This window comes from Vombatus ursinus, unplaced genomic scaffold, assembly GCF_900497805.2.
Source record: "Vombatus ursinus unplaced genomic scaffold, bare-nosed wombat genome assembly UNPS02014833.1, whole genome shotgun sequence".
NCBI lineage: Eukaryota > Metazoa > Chordata > Mammalia > Diprotodontia > Vombatidae > Vombatus > Vombatus ursinus.
The window spans coordinates 10,082,618-10,097,562 of NW_020954611.1; the positions used below are offsets into that span (position 1 = coordinate 10,082,618).

General features: G+C 39.0%; 1 protein-coding gene across 3 annotated transcripts in view; it reads left to right on the forward strand.

The window, feature by feature from the left end:
* The first annotated feature begins 2,112 nt into the window (after positions 1–2,112).
* The window catches only part of PDE6C (phosphodiesterase 6C), an 80,395-nt gene continuing 67,562 nt past the window's right edge, over positions 2,113–14,945 (forward strand). For all 3 annotated transcript variants that reach the window (XM_027839849.1, XM_027839848.1, XM_027839850.1), the window contains exons 1-8: positions 2,113–2,195; positions 2,351–2,503; positions 3,592–3,681; positions 5,892–6,032; positions 7,280–7,354; positions 8,650–8,714; positions 8,838–8,904; positions 11,929–11,976. In XM_027839849.1, coding sequence (XP_027695650.1) covers positions 2,405–2,503; positions 3,592–3,681; positions 5,892–6,032; positions 7,280–7,354; positions 8,650–8,714; positions 8,838–8,904; positions 11,929–11,976 — 585 coding nt within the window. In that variant the 5' untranslated portion in view covers positions 2,113–2,195; positions 2,351–2,404. The remainder of the gene's footprint in view (positions 2,196–2,350; positions 2,504–3,591; positions 3,682–5,891; positions 6,033–7,279; positions 7,355–8,649; positions 8,715–8,837; positions 8,905–11,928; positions 11,977–14,945) is intronic.

Genomic DNA, 14,945 nt, shown 5'->3' on the forward strand with positions numbered 1-14,945 from the left:
CACAAAACAAGGGCACAGGACAAATAGAGGATGGAAAAAAGGGAATCTTCTTGGTAACATGGACAGGGTCCTCGAGTGGGCTTCTCCTACAGGTTTTTCTCTCCCTTTTCCTAGAGAATTATCTTGAATGGCTTCAATTTAAACCTTTCTGAAACTGAGAATTATTAGTTCTGCAGAAACTTTTAGGCCTGTGAAAAATGGCTACGTAGAATGTGACCTGTGCTCACAGCAATCCAAGTGGGTGCTAGTATTACATATAGGCAGCCTGGTTAGATTTGACATCACTGCTCTGGATTAAAAAATCTAGCTCTGATTCTTATCAGCTGTATGATCCTGGGCACTCCCTCAGATCCATCCATAAAATGGGGATAATAATAGCACCTACATCAAAGGATTGTTGCTGAGAATCAAATGAAATAATGTCCAATAAAGGACATAAAATCCAATGAGGATCTTTGCAAACCTTCCAGTACTAGAGAAGTGTCAGTTATTATTATTACTCTATATAATATTTCCCTGAAAATGCATTATAACCAGGGCCATACTGGAGCCAGCTCTAACTAGCTCATGAAAGCTTATTGTTAAATTTTCATTGTGAGCATTTACAACTCAGAAATCCCATGCACTATAAATCAGGGCTTAATTTATTGTTTTGTTGATTTCTAAACTTAATAAAGTATTAATAATGCAAATTAAACTTAAAAGTGTATGTGTATGCATGTATGTATATTTCAAAGAACCTGGTTGTTAAACTTTTTCCAGCACACTTCTCTATTGCTGTATAAACATTACTTGAGTGTGTTAGAAGGTTCAGGGAATAAAGTTGTCACCAGACTGGAGGCCTAGTGACTGGAGAATAATGATAATGATGATAATAATAATAATAATAATAACTGGCATTTATATAGAGTTTTGAGGCTTGCAAAGCACTTTACATCTCATTGGAGCCTCATCACATCCTTGATTATAACCTAACCCCACCATGCAGATCACAACCTGTCATGTTCATTTATTCCATGAGACTTTTGTCCATCTCTTCCCATAATTTCATCACAGAGAGCCATGAAACATACCGGAACCCTTCCTTGAGAGAATATCAACGGAGCACAGATGCTATCTATCAGTTATCCCTCATGCTCACCACCTGACCAGCCCCTTTATCTCCCTTTCTTTAGAACCCCACCAATAATGCTGCAAAATCTCACTCTAAAGTCATTCAGCCAATAACCCATTTAGAAAATTGCTCCTGTGGAATTACTCCCCAGCACTCCTTTTATAATATGTTTTTACTTGTGGCACTGTCTGGTTGCCAAGGAGATCAGAATGATGGTGGTCTTCTCCAGCAAAAATTACCCACTTTGATCCTCCGAGGAATTTGTCCCTGACCTTATGACTGATAAGGCTAAACTTTGGCCAATATACTAGTTCCTTCCACTCTGAGTGATTATGGGCAAGGAAATCAGAGAAGCCGGTAAACGTGAGGCTGGGGCAGAGAAAGAAGAGGAGCCAGAGAAGCCCCATGAACTACCTATGAAAGTGGGAGGCTGAGGTATGAGACCATTAGTACCAGACTCCAGGCCTGGGCTGAGTGGATGGATGTTACATGCGGCATGTAGGAACAGAGGCTGTATTGCTGACTAACTCCACCACCAGACTCTAAGGTGGTTATTCTTCATTTCCCTTTTCCCTTTACGTTTCTTTGGCTCCTCTCATGCCTTCCTGGGGGGGAGGAGCAAGTGGGAGCCTGCTAATCTATGTGTGTCATTGCTGAATTGAATTAGAGAGAAGAAATTAGGGGGTATCTGCAAGGAAAAATTACTTAAAAACTGCAGTTTTTTGCAGTTTGAAAAAAAAAAGTCAGTAACCCAACGAGTGAGGGCTCAGAGCTGAAAAAAGAAATTAATTTTTTTTAACTCCCCAGGTTAGAAAGAGAAACTTGTATCAGGATGTCTCTAGGCAATGAATAAATGAGTCAGCAGTAGCTGAGAGAGAGGGGGAGGGAGAAGGGAGGCTCTGACCAGGTTGGCAGGTATTGTAGGTGAGGCCTCCCTATTTTCCTTCCCATTGTTTCTCACAACCTAATTGAACAGGAAAACCATTCTTCCAAAAGAGGAGAGGTTAAGAGAGTGAGTGGTTGAAAAAAAATCTTACCCAAAGGAAGAGTAGCTCCCCTTCATCAAGGGCTGCGGAAGCAGGTGAGTGAGAGAGACTGACAAGTTAGCTCACACACCCCACTACTATTAGATAATACCTAATGTCAAGTTTTCACAGAATGAATTAACGCCCTTAGGTCAGGGATTGGTCTGCCTGAACAACTTTAATAAATGAATGAATATTTATTTTATTTCAGAACAGCCATTTTTCTGACTTTCTGGATAAGCAAACTGGTTATACCACTAAGAATATGCTGGCAATGCCTATCACGATGGGTAAGGAAGTCCTCGCTGTCATGATGGCTGTGAATAAAGTCAACGAGCCCGAATTTACGAAGCAGGATGAAGAGGTAATGGTGGGCATGGGGACAAGAAGCAGGTACAAATTCCATTTTTAATGGAAAGGAATTTAAAATGAGATTTTATTCTCATTTGCTTCTTTTTGTTTCAAGATGAAAGGCAGCCTGTGGGACCAGTCTTGGCAAGACCTGGGTTTGAGTTCTGCCTTCGCCACATATTTATGGGCAAGACTCTTCTTTTCTCACAACCCTAGGCAGCTCTAAGCCTAGAAGTTACAGATAACTAGTGGTCTACTATGCCCAAAAGACTGTCAAGCTGTGCATACCGTTTGATCCAGCAATACCACTCTACTAGGTCTGTTTCCCAAAGAGATTTTAAAAAAGGGAAAAGGACCTACATGCACAAAAATATTTATAGCAGCTCTTTTTGTGTTGGCAAAGAATTAGAAATTGAGGGGATGCCCATCAATTGGGGAATGGCTGAACAAGTTGTGGTATATGACTATAATGGAATACTGTTCTGCTATAAGAAATGATGAGCAGGAAGATTTCAGAAAAACCTGCAATGACTTAACATGAACTGATGCAAAGTGAAGTGAGCAGAACCAGGACAACATTGTACACAGTAACAGCAAACAGTGACAGAAGGGAGGGTGGAAGAGAATTTGGAACTCAAAATTTTTAAAAATGAATGTTAAAAATTGTCTTTACATGTAAGGAAGAAAAAACAAAATATTATTCAAAAAAAGGAAAAAAGATTAGTGGTCTATGTAGGGAAGCTGGGTGGTGCAGTGGACTCACCTTCATGAGTTAAAATCTGGCCTCAGACACTTACTAGCCTTATGACCCTGGGCAGGTCACTTAACCATATTTGCTGTAGTTGCCTCGTCTATAAAATGATCTGAAGAAGCAAATGACAAACCACTCCAGCATCTCTGCCAAGAAAACCCCAAATGGGGTCACAAAGAGTTAGAAATGAATGAATAAATGGTCTATCTGCATCAGTGAAGGAAGTTTCCATGCAGGGAGTTCCCTATATTGGACCTATATTCCCCACATGTGGACTACTTCCCCTCCCCTCCCAAGAAAAAAGATGAATTTAATGGCTACTTACTTTTTTTCTTTTTTTTTATTTGTAGGTTTTTTCCAAATACCTCAGTTTTGTTTCTTTTGTTCTAAGGCAGCACCACATGGCATACCTCTACAATATTGAATCTCGAAAAGTTCAGGTAAAAAAACTAATGAAACCAGTCACCAATCTACTCTTTTGTTAACAATTCTAAGGAAGGCACACAAGGGACAATGCTCCCAAATTTGCCGTGTCTCATTAAGCATGGGTATTAGGGCTAAGATCCCTGAGACAGGTCTGCTCCTATGTAGAGAACATTTAGCTGTGCAGTCTCTCTACTGCCTGTCCCAGACTTGGTACTATTGATTATGGCTTGACTAGTGGTCTGAAGTCTAGCTTCTTGGTTTTTTGGGTTGAAGGAGAAGTTGTTGAGTATAATCAGTCAATAAATATTTTTAAGTGCCTACTATGTACTAGGCACTGTACTAAGCACTGGGTGTATACAGAGAAACGGGAGAGTATAGATGCTGGGCACTATAACTGACTTCCTCTGCTGGTGCTTCAAACCTGTGATTGAGTGTGTGCTAGGTTCTGCGCTATCTCCTTAGAATGATTCTAGTTCTGGGGACTATGATGACAAAATCCAGACAGACTTGATAGGCACAATTCTGAGCCTAAAGTTGTCTTCAACTGAAAAAAGAGAAAGGAGAGGAGGGCATGAGGGAATTCAGAGTCAGTGCACGATAGTGAGTGTGTGTGTTTATGTGAGCACACATTGAAGGCTCATCAAGGCAGAAGGAAGTCACCAAAGCCTGTCATGATTGCTCTGAGCTGTTCGCCATCCTTGGAATGCCCATCCTTCTTTTGTTTATCTCTTAAAATGCCTAGTTTCCTTCAAAGCTCAACTCAAATGCTACCTCTTACATGAGACCTTTCTTGTTCCCCTGGTAACTACGGTCCCTCCCCTCCCTCAAAATGACCTCGGGTTTATTTTGTATGTCCTTTGTATATATTTTTGCATGCCTATGTTTTCTCTCCCAACAGGATGTAAGTTTCTTGAGGGCAGGGACTGTTTTGTTTTTGCCTTTGAATACCCATCATTTAACAAAGTACCTGGAATGAAGCAGCTGCTTAATAAATACGTATTTTTTAAAAAACAAAACAAACTTACAGCCTTTCTGGAATTTGATATCCAGAACCAAACACAATGCTCCAGCTATTATCTGACCTGGGTGGAGTATAGTAGGTCTGTTATCAAATGAAATAATATAGGGAAATTGCTTTACAAACCTTGAAGCACTATATAAATGTTAGATACTATTATCAATATTATTATTATCTCCCAGCCCTAAACACTTTGTCTCTCTTAATGCATTCTAAGTCTGCACCAGCTTTTTTGGTTGCCCATATAATACTATTGACTCATATTAAACTTGCAGTCCTCCACTAAAATTCTGAGATCTTTTTCAAACTGCTATTTAGATTTCCTCCTTCTTTGTGTGCTTGGGAAATTGATTTTTTGAACCCAGGTATAAAATTTTACGTTGATCCCTATTATAAATCTTTATTAGAGTCAACCCAATGCTCAATCCTGTCAAAGTCTTTTTTGGTGTCAACTTAGTTGTTCAGTATATTAGCTAGCTCTCTCAGCTCTGTGTCATGCACAAATTTGATAAACACCATTTATGTCTTAATCCAAATCATGAATAAAAATGGTAAATTGTGCACAAGCAAGCACAGATTTCTACCATCTACTAGAGACCTCTTCCCGAGCTGATATCCAACCATTAATAACTATTCTTTGAGTTCATTCATTCAACTGGTTCTGAATCTTCCTAATTGTACTATCATCTTTTCCACCGTTCTCCATATTTTCCATAAGAATAGCATGAGAGACTTTGTCAAATGCTTTGCTAACATGTAGGTAAGCTTATACCTACAACATTCTTCTGATCTACCTGTTCTAGGTACCTTGTAAAAAAAAAAGCAAGCCAGGTTAGTCTGGTGTGACCTATATTTTATGAAATCATGATGATTATTTGTACTCACTACTTCCTTTAGGGAGGAGGGGATGGGGTATGCATGGCTTAGTGGCACAATGTATAAAGCACCAGGTCTGGAGTCAGGAAGACATGAGTTCAAATCTGGCCTCAGACACTTGCTAGCTTATTAGCGCACCCTGCCTTAACCTTTCAACTCTTATCTATTCTTGCTCCTGCTTGAGGGAGAATTGGGTACATTAGGAGCTGTTGAAAATACATTCATAAAATATTAGCATAAATAATATTTGTTTTGCCTGATGTGAATATTCTAATGTTTTATCTAAAGACTATATATTTCACTCTTTCTTTTCCCTACAACTATTCACAGGTCCTTTTATGGTCAGCCAACAAAGTATTTGAAGAACTTACAGATATTGAGCGACAATTTCACAAAGCCCTATATACCATTAAAGCCTATTTGAATTGTGAAAGATACTCCATCGGCCTACTGGACATGACCAAAGAAAAGGTCTTCATCGTTCCATTGATTTTATTTTCCAACTACAGTCTCCTGTGAATCACACACTTGTCACAAAAAATGCAATTAGCTTAATGATTCACCTGAACTATTTAAATAACTAACTAAAAATAGATTGCAAGTACTTGTCTCGGATGAAATTACATCTTTTAACTTTGTGATAAAAAAATTAAAAATACGATCTATGAGGGCCTTTACCACTTTTGTAATCTATAGTAATTAAATCCCATGTCTACTGAGAGAAATTAATATTATACTATTATATTAATAACTAATTATTAATTTGTGATCCACCCTTTCCCTTGCTTTTTTCTGTTAAGGCCCAACTCCTGAAAAGGTCAGTCAGTCTCTGAAAGACATGGCTGAGTGATGAGATTGCTGCTAAAACCCAAGGTACATGCTCATTACCTAGGTTGGGCCCAACCCCACCCAACTGGAAACCTAATTTCTATTTAGAGTATAAACAGAATCCAGTCTGGGCAATCCTTTGCCTGGGGGAAGAACCCCCTGTCCTTGATCCCCTCCATTAGAGTTTAGGGCAACCCAGATCATGAAAGCGAAAGCTAGCTAGAGATCTGGATGGAAATGGCTTCCCCAGCCTAGATGTCTTATGTCTGCCGACTCTCAAGATCAAGCCACTTTCTCAGCAGAAGGAGCTGAAGACTTCTAGCCCACCTCCTTATTAAATGTCTACCAATCAGGGTTGAGTTCTGCTTGTCAGGAGAATTCCCTTTCAGAAGGGATTGAAGTTAATTCTGAGTGTCCCTTTGGGTCTTTGGTTACTGAGAGAAACCACTGACTATAAATTTATTGATTACTGGCCTCATTAATAAATTGATTATTAATTAGCTGGAAACTCTGTTTCTCAGGGGTTTTCATTCATTATACTACTAATAACCAATCTTTTTTTTTTCTTAATGCCCTTGAGACTTGAAGTGATGTAAGCAAAGAGGTATGGTGGTATAGAAAGAACAGGACCCTGAATTCTAATCCTAGTTCTGCTAATTAGCTAGTTGTGTGACCCTGAGAAATTCATTCAACCTCTCTTTTCCTGTTTCTTCATCTGTAAGGTGAAAGTGTTGTACTATATGACCTCTAAAGTAATCTACACAATTCTGTGTCTATGAATAAGAAATACCGTGAAATACACTCAACTAAACAACCACACAAAGTCTATCTAGAGTGGATTGATTTGTGAACTATTTTGTCGAATAACATTTGCACCTAATTGTCTGTAGGAGTTCTATGATGAATGGCCAATCAAGCTTGGAGAAGTACAGCCTTACAAAGGTCCGAAGACACCAGATGGCAGAGTAAGTTCAAAGAAAGGCTTTCCTTGGCTCACTCCACATTGTACTGAATGGAAGAAAATCCTGGGTCTTAGTTACATTTTGGGGAGGAGGCTCTGCATAAACATAGACTGGGAGAGTCATTCATCCATCCATCCATCCATCCATCCATCCATACACACATACATACATATATCCCACAAAACAAACTATGTGTAAAACCCTGTGATAGATTCTGGGGAAGATATATATCCTGGGGCCCACTGTCCTGACTGGAACTTCTACTTTTGATTTATTACTTCAGGAAGGTACCAGCCACGCTTGGCTTCACTCTCTACTCCCCAGTCATCTTCTTTTTCAACCTGAATAACCACTTTATAATTTCAGGTAGCCTTTAAAAACTTCCCTCGCTCCCAGTTCAGTTCAACAGCCATTAAAGGTTCATCTTCAACTTCCTTCCTCACCTTCCTCTAACTCTAAAATATTCTATGGTTCTTGAAGCACTGGAGAAACTTGAGTTCCACACCAAGGGAACCATGATTCATTCATCTTTGCCATTGTTCCTGGAAAGGTTATGCCAATCTATGCCTCCCCCTCCATGACCCAAATCACCATCCCTGTAAATTTCAAGACCAAAGTGCCCCTGCCTGGAACACCTCTCCCCTATATGTACTGTCTCCCACTATTAAAATGTAAACTCCTTGAGGGATCCTTTTATTTATACCCAGTACTTAGCACAGTGCTTGGCCCATAGCGTTTAATAAATGCCTTTTCATTCATTCGTTTAGTCAAGACATAGTCTGTATTTTTATAGATGGAAAAATACAGACGGGAAAATAAAACTCCCACTGAAAATTGACCTAGATATGATTTCTTGAGACCAGGTTTAAATCCCTATTAGGCTATTTCTACATTACCAAAAGCAAGCAGTTAAACATTTGGGAGGAGAATTGAATCTGGTAATATGATGGAAGAACTTATAGTCACTTCTTCCCTATTCCCCTGCAAAAAAAAAATCCCACAAGAAATTGACCAAAATTCAACTGGTTTTTTTAAACAACTAAATTTAGTCAAAAAAGATTTATTGTGTAGCTAAATAGGTAATGACCTACTCTTAAGTTTTACTACAGCCTTAATCCATAGAAGCAGACGTTTCTATCAGGAAGAAAAGGTATGTTGGGGAATGGGCTTGGTAGAGAAGATGCTGGACTATTTGCTTTAAAGTGTTCTTATGAAAACTATTTCTCAAATTATGGGTTCCTTCCAAGGAGGCTTCTTTGTTCATTCTGACTCATTCTTAATCTGTCCCCTTCATTTAGGAAATTATCTTTTATAAGATTATTGATTATATTCTACATGGAAAAGAAGAGATCAAAGTCATCCAGTAAGTACTTTCATGAATGAGATTGTTGTATGAATGGCAAATGATTTTTATCCCATGTGTACTGACAGATTTCATATAACTTATATTTATCTGCCTCATAATTTCCTTTTTTTTAACTTAAAGGACGCCTCCTGCAGACCACTGGTCTCTTGTTAGTGGGTTGCCAACATACGTTGCTGAACATGGATTTGTAAGTTTCTCTGCAATTATCATTTATCAAAATGTAGATACCAAATGATGTTAGCTAAAAGATTGAAATTAATACATCAGGATACAACCACATTAATTAGCCTTGGGCAGACCCTTCTTTTAACTGTGAGCCAAAGTGGAATATATGTCATAGAGCTACTTAAAGACTTCTAAACTCCATATTATTGGAGGAATGCCAAAGGGATGCCCAGTCAGTCACACAACCAAGCTTAGAACCTGGTCCTAGGTCTTTGGACTTTAGTTTCCAACAGGACCCTTTCCATTACATTGTGATGTCCTATAAATGGCCTCTTTATTATATTGTTCTTTTAAAAAATGTTTAAACCTATTTTATTGATGTCTTTCGTTTTTCTGACATCATTATTTTCCAATCGATCTCTCCCCTCCCTTACCCAATGAGCAATCCCAAATATTAAATATATATGTGTGTGTATATGTATGTATGTATATACATATATATATTATATATATATATATACATAAAAAATGGTTCAACAAAACCACCACATTATTCACATCTGATAACATATGCATTATTTCACACTCATAGTCCCCTGGCTCTGCAAAGATAGGTAGGGAAGAGATACTTTCTCAATTCTTCTCTGGGGCCAAAATTGGTCATCACAATTACATAGCATTCAGTTTCAGGTTTTTCTTCTTTCATATAGTCTCCTTCTATAATTTCCTTGCTCTTCTCTTTTATTCCTTTTCCCCTCCCATACTGAATATTCATGAATTACTGGATTTACTATCTGTTCCATGCACTCTACAGCTCATTTTCCTTCTTCACTTTCTTCTAGCTCTAAAATTCTTTGATTCTCTGAGCACTGGAGGAAACCCGAAATCTGTACCAATTTCTCCCATGTTAAATACCTCCTTCTTCACATCTGTGCTGGCTACTGCCAAAAAATATCAGGGCTCACTCATCATAACATAACCCTCCCTTGCTAATGTAGAATTGCAGAAGTTCAAAGCCATATGATCCAACACTATTGTGTTGTTGTTTCATTAAGATGCCAAAAAAAAAGTATCTCAGAGAAATGAAATGAGTTGTCCAAGGTCATTCAACAAGTTGAAGGCAAAGATGGGACTAGAGCCCAGATCTCCTGACACCCCAGTTCACTGTCCTGTCTGCTATCCCACACTGCCTAGCCTTTGGAGGACACATGCTGTTTCTTCTCATCCCTGAACATCTTGCCTAATTCAGCGCCCCCTGAATCTGTCTGCCTTTCTCATAGTCCTCTCTATTCCTGCTGACTCCTCCCTTCCCAGCTTCTGACTCCTCATTCATCTACATCAATGTCTGTCCCTTTTCAAAACATGGTCACCAGAGTCAGATGCTTCCTTCAGTCACCATGGATTCTCTCCTTCCCTTCACAGCCCGACACCTGAAGTGTGTTTTTGCGGTGCTTACTTGAACGATTTCTCCTTTTCCCCTAACATTTTCTCTATACCTTTGGCAGCCTCCACCAAGTTTTGGCCACCTGGGCTGAGAGTCTCAGTGACTCATAATGACTCATGGAGATTTACAAAGCAGTCAGTGTGAACCTATTTAGAATCTAGACCTTGTGATATTTTTCTTCTGTGGTAATTTTTCTATGCTTGGAGTGTAGTTTTAATAGGCTATTAAAGGAAGGAAATAAAGAAGGGAGGGAGGAATGAGAAAGGGAAGAAGTGAGAGGAGGGGACAGAAAAAGGAAGAGAAGGGAGAGGAGGGGAGGAGAAGGAAAGGAGAAGAAAGAAAGAGAAGGGGGGGTAGAGAGGGTAAGAGGATAGGAGAAGGGAGAGAGAAATGGAAAAGAATGAAGAGGGAAAGGAAAAGAAGAGAAAGGGGAGGGGATGGAAGAAGGGAACTGAAAGCAAAGGAGAAGGGAAGAGAGGTGAAGGAAGGGAAGGGAGAGGGGAAGATAGGAGAAGAGAGCAAAGGAGGGCATGGTAGAGTAGAAGGAAAGAGAGGTGAAGAGGGGAGGGGAAAATAGGAGAGAGCCAGGGTGGAGAAGGGGGAGGGCAGCCCAGAGTAGAGGAATGAGTAGGACTGGAGAGAGGAGAGGAGGAAAGGAAATTTGCAAGTAATTACGTACTGGAAGCTGAGTAACAGCTCCATTATCTGCTATTTGGGAACCAAAAATAGTAGATAACGGATGTCATCTTGTGCATACATTTAAATATAAATAAGTCTAATGTTCTGAGAATTCACAACATTTAAAATAATGAAGTCACACTGTGAAAACCTAATTCAGAAGAAGCTGGGAAACTGTCTAGTTTTCTAGCCTGGCCCTCCCCTCCTCTTTTCCTAATTCCGTTCTCTGCTGGAAATTAGCATCCTCTAATACAAACCACCTGTCTAAGCAAGGTTTCTTTTCATCCCTTCCCCCCCACTGCTCCACTCCTGCCCCCAACACACACACACTCCACCTCCTGCCTCCCTGTCTTCTTGGAGAGGGGAAATAAAGTGCTTTGGTTTCAAATTACTTATAAATCAGTTTGCATGCAGAGGTATGAGTCAACAGAGATATTGCTAAATGTCAACAAATGACTTAATTAAGCAGAATAAATGTTAATGTCAATAAGAAGTTGATGGGTATTTGCTATAGATAAGCTGCTATTTGAAAAATCTTTCTGGTTCATTAAGAATTGATACCATAAAGAAGTCTATGAGACCCCCTGTGTACTCTGAAAGAAAATTAATTGGTTGCAGTTTTCACATAGTTGGGTAGGTGTGAATGGTTCATGACACTATTTTAATTAAAAATTTTGTTTTGACACATCGGATAAACACCCAAACAAAACCTACAAAATACCCATAAAACAGTTAAGCAAAACTCTTAATATTGATTCTATTAGTGCATGTCACTATGTTGGTAATTGACCAATGTTAATATAAAGTGTTTTAACTTTGAAAGAAATAGCACTAATGCTATTTGCTGTATTTAATCTGAGTTTTGCTGCCTCTTATTTATTTGTCAGTCCCACTATTTCTGAAGACACTTTCTTCTCCCTGCAGATTTGTAATATGATGAATGCACCAGCAGATGAATATTTCACATTTCAGGTAAGGTACTATGCGACTCCATCCTCTTCTTCCTCCCCTTCTCCTTCTCCTCACTTCTACTCCGGAGATAATAAGACTCACGTTATTCTTAATAGATGCTAAGATTTAGAGCAGGAGGGTACCCTTGAGATCATCTAATCCAACCCCTTCCTTTCACAGATAAGGAAAAGGAGGCCCAGAAAGAGGAAATAATTTGACAAAGTCACAGGAGCACTGAGGAGCAGAGCTCTGATTCAAACCCTGGGCCTCTTATTCCAAATTCATTGTTTCCTACTTCTCTTTTTAGGTCTAATTTAACTGGTACAGAAATTTTGTTGGCTGGTGGCTGGGAGTGAGTGACAGGTTTAGCAATATAAATATAAATTGGGTTCATTGATGGCAACTGATCAACAAACATTTATTAAGCACCTCCTATAAGAAAAGCATATGATGAGGATGCAAAAGTAAAAATGAGTTAAGAGGAGGGAGAAGGGGTAGAAGAAGGAATAAGAGGGAGAGAAAGGAGGGAGAAAGCTGAGTGAAAAGAGAAGAGAGAGGGAGAATAACATACTTTGCTCTTCATTCTGGTGCTCAGGACCTAGAGAGGGGCTGTGGCCCTACCACAATGTCATTCTTTCCCACTCCCGATGGTAGAAATATACCTCCTTCATCCTGAAATCAGTTCCCTTTGATGGTTTTTCAGCTGCATTCAAGTTGCTTAGTTTTTGTTGAGCTAATTGAACTTTTGCTGCTGTCAAATGCCTCACCCCACACTCCAAAACATGGCTTCCACTGCCCGATGCTATGCCCTCATCATCTTGCCTTCCTTAGAATAATTCTTCCATCTGGGGTCTCACTACATCCAGGGCAGTCTTAGAATGCTAATTCTTACAGTACCTCCTTCCCCATCTTCCCCTATTTTTTCTACCATCATTCCCATGGATGGACTTGGCCTTGGGAACCCACTCTAACCTCACAACAGACAACACCACACACCTCAGTCATGGATCTTGTGAAATCTCTCAGCCCATATGCCTCTTTTCTTCCTCATCTGCCGTCAGGGGCTGACTTCATGGATCTATCAGAGGTAAATTGGCATTGATGTTGGGAGGTTTCTTGTTCTATCTGGGACTTATTCTCTTACGTTTAACAAGCTTCTGACTAGAGCTGGAAAATCTGTTCCCAGATAGAATCAGGGACTAACAGTTCCCAGGGGCAGCAAGCTGAAACTTGGGACTTTCCTGCCAGTCTAGGACATCCAGGAAGCCTAATTTACATACACATATGAACTCACAGACATACACACTCAGTCTATGTCTGTACTTGGCAAGAACACAGTGCACCTGGATAAAATAATCTTCCTATGGCAAAAGTTTGACTATGTCACTCCTGTGCTCAAATATCTCTAGTGTTTCCCTATTGCCTCTAGGATAAAACACAATCTTCTCAGTCTGGAATATAACATCTTCCATAACCTACCTTTCCCATCTAATTTCATATTATTATTTTTCCTTTATGCCACAACCAAGCTGGATGATGAGTTGTTTTCTGGACTTAAGATTCTATCTCTTTCCTCCTTGCAATTAATATATAATATATATAATATAAAACACAACATAATATAACACAATATAATACATAATATAATATATATGCATTATTTTCTATTCTGAATTTAACAAACAACAAATAAAATAAGGATTTCCATACAGAGTAGAACAGGAAAAGAGGAATATATATGAAATTACAAATTTTTATGTACAGCTTGCTTTTCTTTTTAAGCCTATAATATATATACTTAAGTACATAGACTTATGTATAATATAAAGAGACTTATAATATAAAGAGACATATAACGTAATATATAGTCATATAGCTTATAATTATAAAGGCCAAAATATAAAAAGGCTAAGGTCTCCCACTGCATCCAGGGCTGGTCATCCTAACTTACATCTTGCCATTGGACTCCAATGACCCTGGAAGATGGAGTGAAGTTGATGACTTTACACAGCTCTGCCTCACTTAAATCTAATTAATTTGCAAGTCAAAACATACCCTCATGATATGAAGGATGAACAACAACAACATAACATATAGATATAACTTACATAACTTATATAGAGACATATAACTTATATAAACATATAACATAGAGACATATAACTTAAATTACATAAATACAGGCATGACCTATAATGTACAGACATATAACTTATAAAATATAACCTATAATACATAGACATATAACATAAAATATAACCTCTAATATATAGAGACATACACCTTTCAAAGCTGTCCTTGTCTGTGATGGGCATCTCCCTCCCTCCCATGCAGTTCACACAAGGTATCCTACCCCATGCCCAGAATTCCCTCAACCTCATCACTGCCTCTCTGAATCTTCGTCTTCTTCCCACTTCAGTTCTGGTACTCATCCTCCACAAGCCTTTTCTGTTCTCCCCAGTTTTTAGTGCTTTCTCCCTCCCTCTCTCCCTCCTTTAATTATTTTGTATTTGCTTATTTGCATATTCTGTATCACCCAATAGAATGGAAGCTTCTTGAGGGCAAATACTGTTTCATTTTTTTTCTTTGTTTCCCCATTGCCTAGCACAGTGCCTTGTACATAGTAAGGTCTTAATAAATGTTTGTTGAGTTGTTGAACATGCATTGCTGTCTTAACAACAAAACCAAACCTTCTGTGGCCAGGCCAATCGATGAACCATACATGAGTATATAATCCCATGTGCATGCATTCATGCTTGTTCAGTCCCAGGAAAAGCAACTAACTGATCCACCTGCTAATCTACTTGCTTATTCATGTGGAAAGCATGAAAACACCAGATGGAGGGAATGGTTGTAGCTTCTTCCTTACAACCAAAGCCTGTCTGGGGCCATAGTCATGCACAGGACTGGTCAATTGGATCATTTCTATTGGAGCTAAGAGAAGGCAAAGGAGGGAGAAAGGATCAGATTTCCTAAATGCATTTGCATTC